Below are 7,617 nucleotides of genomic sequence, written 5' to 3'. Positions count from 1 at the left end.
GTGTCTACTGTTCTGTATGATATCTGGAAAGGGGGGGGGGATACTTTAAGGGTGGCTTCTTGGCAGCATATCTTAAGGATGTGTTTTTCATGACATGGCTGGTAATCTGCTGTTGATAGCGTTTTAGGCCTCTTCTGCTTTCACCGTGCACTTGTCCAATTTCCTTAAATTTGTAAAAACACACTCCATGCCCTACTGAGGTTTAATAACAAAATGCCTAAAGATACAATTTAAAAATGGTCCTTAGTTATGTTGTCTGTAACACAAAAAGAAAAAAACCACATTCCCGTGAACATGGTCAGGTGTAAGGAGTGGACTAGAAACCAAAAGCGAAACCTAGAAAGCCTCGAGAACTGTTGCTTAAGACCTCTTGGCTCAAAGAAAAAAACCAAAGAAAAGAAAAAGAGAACAAGAAAACACACCCTTCCAGTGAAAAGCTCTGCGGTTCATTTTCACTGGAAGGGTTCAAATGAGCTAGAAAGAATAATGCAACAAATAATATTTCACAGTTCGGGAGTACAGCTCAACAGTGCAGTGAATCAGTGGATTGTATAAAAACCTGATGGAGTTTCATTCTATTAATTATACACTTATCAATAATGTAGGTGTGGTCTTCTGCTGCTATAGACCATCTGCTTCGAGGTTTTTGGTCACAGATGCTCTTCTGCATGACTTGGTTGTAAAGAGTGGTTATTTGAGTTACTGTTGCCTTTCTATCAGTTCAAAGCATTCCTCTGACCTCTGAAATCAGCAAAGCATTTTTACTTGGAGAACTGCCCTGATATGAACTCTTCTTTTCTTTCTTTTTTTTTTAAACTAACCTCGGTAAACTCTAGAGATGGTTGTGCTGGGAAAATCCCAGCAGATTAGTAACTTGGAAAATGCAATGGTAAATGTTTTTTTTCACTCTTCACTGCACTATCTATAATGCCAGAAAAAGCCCCCAAAAATATATTTAAAAGAATGTAGGAGGATACAAAAAAATAATACATCTAAAAAAAAAACATGTTGGAGGCTCCGTCATGGCCACTATCTGGAAAATAACTGATTGGCAGCAGCTTAATATTGTCACGCTGCCAATTCAGTAAGACCATACCTGGATTTAAAAAAAAAAAGAAAAAAAAAGAAACCACACACAATGTGACACTATCAGTCTTTGACGATAGTGTCCTTCCAGAAGCCTGGAGAACTATTCCTCAAGACTACTTAAAGAAATTAAAAGAAAACTGCTTCAGACAGTTTTGACTGTGTTAAAGAATAAAGGTCATAACAAATATTAGCTGTCAAGCTTGTTAGAATTGTACAAATTTTATTTTTGCCTCATGTGCTGTATTACCGTGTACATTTCCACATTTCAATAAATTGCTGGACCTATTTCCCATTTTCCTGGCAAAATATAAAGGCACGAGGGGTGACTCATGGCTTTTACACAGTGCTGTAAGAGAAAAAAGCTCATAGCAGACTATTGCATCAGTACTACAATAATAAAGTGTAAAATTTGCATTATTTCAATTGGCTTGATACAACAAATAAACAGAACAACTGTGTTTGCTAAATCTGGAAAATATCAACTTTCCACATTAATCAGAAGAAGAAAAAAAGTGTTGTTGGGGAGAACTGTGCAACATATCAGAGCTATTTAACAGGGGTCAGATACAGGAGGGAAGTTCTTTAATTTGCCACATGATGTGGTTTACCATGAAACTAATTTTAGCCTACGGTAGAAAATTGTTTGGAAAAGATGAAGTCCTCATGTGTTACACCCCAAGGGGGGGAAGAAGCATTTTCACTTCTCCTTTTAGTGAAAATGAATAAATACTCGATCGGCTTCTGTTTCTTGAAGAGTCTCCAAAATGGACAAACTCATCTCTCTCTTTGGTGAGTTTTCTTCAGCTCATTTAATGAAAATGTACTTTTACATACTGACCTGATGTAACTGTCATTTAAACTTGATTATTTTCTCTTTCAGTTTTTTCAGCACTCTCACAGATTGTAGTGTCTCATGGTATGGACCAAATATTCTTTACAAATATACTTTCAATTTGCACAGATATTATTTTAGAAGTGATCTCAGGATTTACACTCATTACCAAAATAGATCCTTTAAACGTATTCTTCTTTTTTTCTGCAGTTCCCACTGAGACGTCTTTCAGAGCCAACATCGAGTTGGTGTCAGGACATTCAAGGATCTTCTCGGGTGAGAGAGCACACTTGAGATGCAGTATTCCTGATGTGCACAGGTCTAACTGGACCTACCTGTGGTTCAGGGGCTCTGAGGAGCTCTCACAGACTGGGCAGGAATTAAATCTGTTGAATACCAAAGTTCAAGAGAGCGGGAAATACTACTGCCAAGGAATAAGAAACACGAAGGTGGGAAAGATTCGCACCCAGCAAAGTGTCCCTGTGGAGCTCAAGGTGGACGGTAAGATCTGTTTGTCTGCATGAAAGAAATAAAATAGGCTTCTTTCTTCCTGTGTAATCCTAACACTGGAGCATTGAACATCTATAAGCTTCTTTTCAACTTTAGGTTTTCTGTGCAGCTCATCTAAGACATGCTGTGAGTGATGGCAGCACTTCTTAATACAGCCTGCAGCTTATACTGTGACTTTCTAGGGTTTAACATATAAATCTTCTATAATTCTACTTAAAATGTCAATTTGGTACAACAAGGACTTGTTTTGTTTGGGGTTTTTTGTACTTATGTGGTATCTTTTCCCCACCTTATGTTATAACTAGACAGTATATCAGGGGTGCAGGCTGTATTATAGAGTACCTTAACCTCCCCTTCTTGCATTGTAGCATTACGCATTATTGTTAGATGTTGTTACATTAAATGTTAGGAAATTAGTGAATTTCTCCCATTGCTTTACTAATGTAAGATTGGAAGTTATTCAGAGGTAACTCTGTGGTGTTTCCGTAGGTGGCTGGGCGATTCTGCAAGTCCCACGACATCCTCAACTTGTCGGGAGCACATTGGAGGTGACATGTCGTGTCAGAGGGAACCCCCGACTTGAAGACATTATTTTGTACAAAGATGGCGTTGAAGTAATGAGACAAAACGGTCACAAGCCAGATTTCTATCTGACCAACTTGAGCCTTGAGGACCTAGGAGTATATTCTTGCAGGGCTTCCTGGGATGTGATGGAACAAACACACTCTGTCATTTCTGCTGGTGCTCATGTACAGATCTTAGGTGAGATTACACAGAATTGTGTGTTCTTATCTTAGGTGTGGTGTAGTTAAAGGAATGACAGCATGCTTTGAGAGATGTGCTAATCTAGATAGTGTTCTTATAAGTGATCCATTTTTACACCTAGTGCTAAACTTGGTGTGTATAGACCTTCTCCTTTAATGCTGAGCAAGAAAGCCCATATTTCCCACAATGTTAAGTTATTCCTGTTAGTACAATTGAACATAAATATTCTTAGCCTCATGACCTACCACTTGTTTTTTTCTTAAATTAAATCAATGTCTTCTGTCACAGAGGTTCTGTCACAGCCAGTTTTGAAGATCATCCCCAACTATGATACTCAGCTAAAGAGGATGAAGCTCATTTGCCATGTGCAGTACAACGCCCCTGCTCCTGCCCCTCCGATAGACTTCTATTTCTACAAAAATAACAGGCGACTGGGACCTGCAACCTCTGACAACTATAATGTAGTGAAACAGACTCCAGGGCTGTACAGCTGCAAGGCCAGGGTGCCTCAGTTGGGCCTCTCGAAGTCCAGTGAACCCAAAAACTTTGGACAAATAAGAGGTATTTAAATTTTAATTTACCCCAGCATTTGTTCTACACCGATAAGCCCCAAAGTTCCTAATGGACTGCTAAAAATGTGATACTTTGTGTCTAACAGTTGCACAGCCTCAGAGGCCATCTCATCTCTGACCCAACAGAACCTGAGAAGATGCCACCTCTTCATCCTGGACAAAGGCCAGTATTTCTCCTTGCTTCAGCCACAGATGACTTCCCACCTGCTGCTGCTTCATTACCAACCTCCCCTAACCTCTCCTCTCACCAGCCGATTCAGTTCACTCCAGAAAAGAGCACACCATCACAAGCGCCTCCACTGAAGACTTCATAAGCAGTCCCAACCACTTTGCTGACTACAGACCAGGATTTTAACTCAGCTACAACTCAAGATCAGGCAAATTGATTGGAGGAACCTGGTAACATGTCTGGGGACATAAACATAGTAACTAATTGACAATAAACCAGTAAACCAGTCACCAGTAAACATCCACAACATAAGATGTACTGGCTGGTTTACCAAAACATTTCTTATAACTTTCACTGAAACCAGCTAATTGTTTTCTATCATATTTCTGATGAAACAACACAGTTACAGGCTAATGCAGGAGAGAAACATCATTTAGCTAGCGCACCCACGTTACTAGCGTTACCCAAGGATAACCTGAATTAACCCCCTTATTTGGTCACGTTACTTTAAATAAGTATCAATTTTACATAAATGTATATACTGCTCGTCTACCGCTCTCACCTGAAACGCAGCAAAACAGCAGTTGTGTGTTACTGATGGTAACTGATTACTACTTTTATAAGGGATTACTTTGTCAGTCACTCATTTGTGTGATCCGCCACTGCCACCTACTGGCGGAACTAAATATCGCCTTAGCATCAAATCAGGTGGGAGGAAATGAGCTTTTCACTCTGTGTTATGATGTCAACTATTGTCACAACAAAAGCAAAAAAAAAAAAAGTGATTGGGGGGGCACATTAAAAGAAGTTCATCAAATTCTGAGACTTTTTTAACACTTAAAATACTCAGGGTGCCACACAGCCTCTCTGTGACAACGTAGCATACATTACAAACCAAACCCCTCTACTAATCACGCTGCGTCATTGTCACAGTTCTGTACTGAACTGTGCAATTTTTATCTTTTTGAATTATTTCCAGTTAACAAACATCAAGCGCTGTACCAGAATTGTTGGAGATATCTAACACATACATGTTAAAATCAAATAAAGCATTTTAAAAAATGTTATGTACTGCTGGATTTTATTTTCTGTGAACACAATTTCTTTTTACTGCTCCATATTTGAGCAGAACTTCTTATATATTACAATCACTGGTTTCATAAGACACAGGGGTGCAGTCATATTTTGACAGATTTACATTAAGATGCAGCTGTCGGTGATGACTATTTTGAACACATTTGTCTTTTCTATTTAACACTTTTTGCATGCATGTTCACACAACTTAGGTCATTATAGGTGAAAACAACTAAAAAGGAAGCAGCAGTTAAATCGTGAGAAAAAAGTAGGACCCAAAAGGAAGGAGCTTTTTCATTTCATGCAAATGAGGCAAGGGTGACACTGGGTCAGGGCATTGACTTGAAGGTTAACTGAAGGAATCAGTAGAGGAACACAGTAATCTTGCTGATAAATAGATAAACAGCACTGATCATATTTTTGTGCTTTATCTTTTGCGTTGGTAGCTGAATAATAAACTTCTGCACGATCTCTCACTTACTGCTGCTACTTTTAATTAGGATGCTTTAACATAAGGAGGCACTGCATGTGCACAAAAATGTTGGATAAATTATACATTTTTTATGCTAAATATTGAACTTTTACACTTTTATCATTTTAAAAAAAACTTAGTTTCTTCTGTCTGGATAACAGGAGATTCATTTATTTACTACTTGTGAATGCCATCTTCCAATAATTAACTCAGTGGTATTTCTTGGGATGCTTTACTCACTATCTTAAAAAAAATTGGACTGTATTTAACCATTATATTTAATTAGGGTGGTGTCAATCAAAACTTTGGAGCGCTAATCTGCAGCAGCATTATTGTGTGGCGAGTACTATCCCTTCTTAAGAAGAGGCTAGGCAATAATAGAAGACGTGCAGACCAGCATGTACACTAGCACCACCAGTATTCAGACTTTGTGATAGTAAACACAAAGTGTGCATCACGGCTTGTCTGAGTAAAGCAGAAATCCAGAGAAGATGCTGTCGTCCTCACTGTTGGCATACGCTCCATTCCAGTCTCTGAGCGTCTCCATCCACAATCATTCCTCAGCACCTGATTGGAAAACTAGGCCTGCTGCGCCTGAACACCTCCCTCTGCAACTGGATCCTGGACTTTCTGACAGAGAGACCTCAGACAGTCCAGATCAGTAACAGCACCTCCAACACCACCACACTGAGCACTGGAGCCCCTCAGGGATGTGTGCTCAGCCCACTGCTGTTCACTCTGTTGTGGGCAGAGGGGGACAAATTTTGTCTGGGATAACTACCTTGGCACAACACCTGGTTTGGCAGCATGTGGCGAGGCTCCAAATGCTTTCAGTGTGAACTCCAGACCGCTGACAGGTCTCGCACTCAACAGCCGCTTTATCAGATGACGCATAATGCTCCGACGTGCTAAGGTCACTACATGGGTTACTCCATGTCTCAAGTTTTTTGAGGTGCTTTTGTGATATTTAATGGATTGGATTACTTTGTTTTTTTCTCCCCGATATACGATCTAGTAATTTAGGTCAGGGTCAGACCGATATCGATACTGTATATCGGCTCGGTCCATCCCTAGGTTTTACTGTCATTGTTTCTAAAGAACCGGTGTGTAAAAACCGTCTGTCCGTCCGTCCGTACATACGTATGTATATATGTATGTATATATGTATGTATGTATAATGTCACAAAAGTCAAATCATCCCAAACTGGTTTCTAGAACCTGACATTAAGTACTTTTCAAGAAATCTGCAGCAACTGTGTGTCTGTCTGTGGCTGTCTTGTCAACATGGACCAAAATATCTGAGAAATGTTTCCAGCACCTTGTTGAATCAATGACATGAAGAATAAGGACAATTCTGAATGCAAAAGGAGATCCAACCCAGATTACCAGTATAGTCTTCTGCTGTTGTAGACCATCTGCTTCGAGGTTTGATGTGTTGTGAACTCAGAGAAACTCTTCTGCGTACCTTGGTTGTTACAAGTGGTTATTTCGCACATGTGGCACTAATAATCATGCCATGCTTAAAGTCACTTAAATCGTTTTTTCCCCATTCTGATGCTCAGCTTGAAGTTCAGCAGGTTGTCTTGACTATGTTTGCATACCTAAATAATAAAGTGGCCAATGAGTAAATAGCATAATAAAATATTCCTTTCTTAGGCTGAGGGTCGCAGATGCCAACAGACTTAATAAACTGATCCGTAAGGCCAGCAATGTTGTGGGGATGGAGCTGGACTCCCTCAAGGTGGTGTCGGAGAGGCGGATGCTGTCCAAGATAAAGACAATGTTGGATAACACCTCCCACCCACTCCATGACATGTTGGTCAGTCACAGGAGCACGTTCAGTGAGAGACTGAGATTACCGAAAAGCACCACTGAACGACACAGGAAATCATTCCTGCCTGTGGCCATCTCCCTGTACAACGCATCCACTTAACACACTGTTTGCTGCTACAGCTACACATGTTTCTTTTCCAACTATTTATCTATGAGTGACTTATGTATGTATGTATGTATATATATGTATATATTGTACTATTCTTAGTTAGCGTATTGTCTGTCTTGTCTTAATGTTGGTTTAAAATGGAGCACTGTAACAAAAATAATTTCCCCCAGGGATCAATAAAGTATTCTGATT

The 7,617-nt window shown here is 39.7% G+C and overlaps 1 protein-coding gene across 2 annotated transcripts; it reads left to right on the top strand.

Annotated features, from left to right (window-relative positions):
* The first annotated feature begins 61 nt into the window (after nt 1-61).
* LOC308401104 (low affinity immunoglobulin gamma Fc region receptor III-B-like) lies at nt 62-4,963 on the top strand. Of its 2 annotated transcripts, none has more exons than XM_080889165.1 (6): nt 62-1,878; nt 1,970-2,005; nt 2,132-2,422; nt 2,921-3,193; nt 3,485-3,757; nt 3,895-4,963. In XM_080889165.1, the coding sequence occupies exons 1-6, from the start codon at nt 1,854-1,856 to the stop codon at nt 4,080-4,082; spliced, it is 1,086 nt and encodes a 361-aa protein (XP_080745291.1). In that variant the 5' UTR covers nt 62-1,853; the 3' UTR covers nt 4,083-4,963. The 2 variants fall into 2 exon arrangements, with proteins under 2 accessions (XP_080745291.1, XP_080745292.1); XM_080889166.1 differs by having other exon boundaries at nt 3,855-4,016.
* Nucleotides 4,964-7,617: the final 2,654 nt, after the last annotated feature.

The sequence above is a fragment of the Rhamphochromis sp. 'chilingali' genome, assembly GCF_963969265.1.
Source record: "Rhamphochromis sp. 'chilingali' genome assembly, chromosome: 8".
In the NCBI taxonomy this organism is placed as follows: Eukaryota; Metazoa; Chordata; class Actinopteri; order Cichliformes; family Cichlidae; genus Rhamphochromis; species Rhamphochromis sp. 'chilingali'.
The sequence above is the reverse complement of the archived record's forward strand: the minus strand, read 5'-3'. Positions and strand labels throughout refer to the sequence as shown.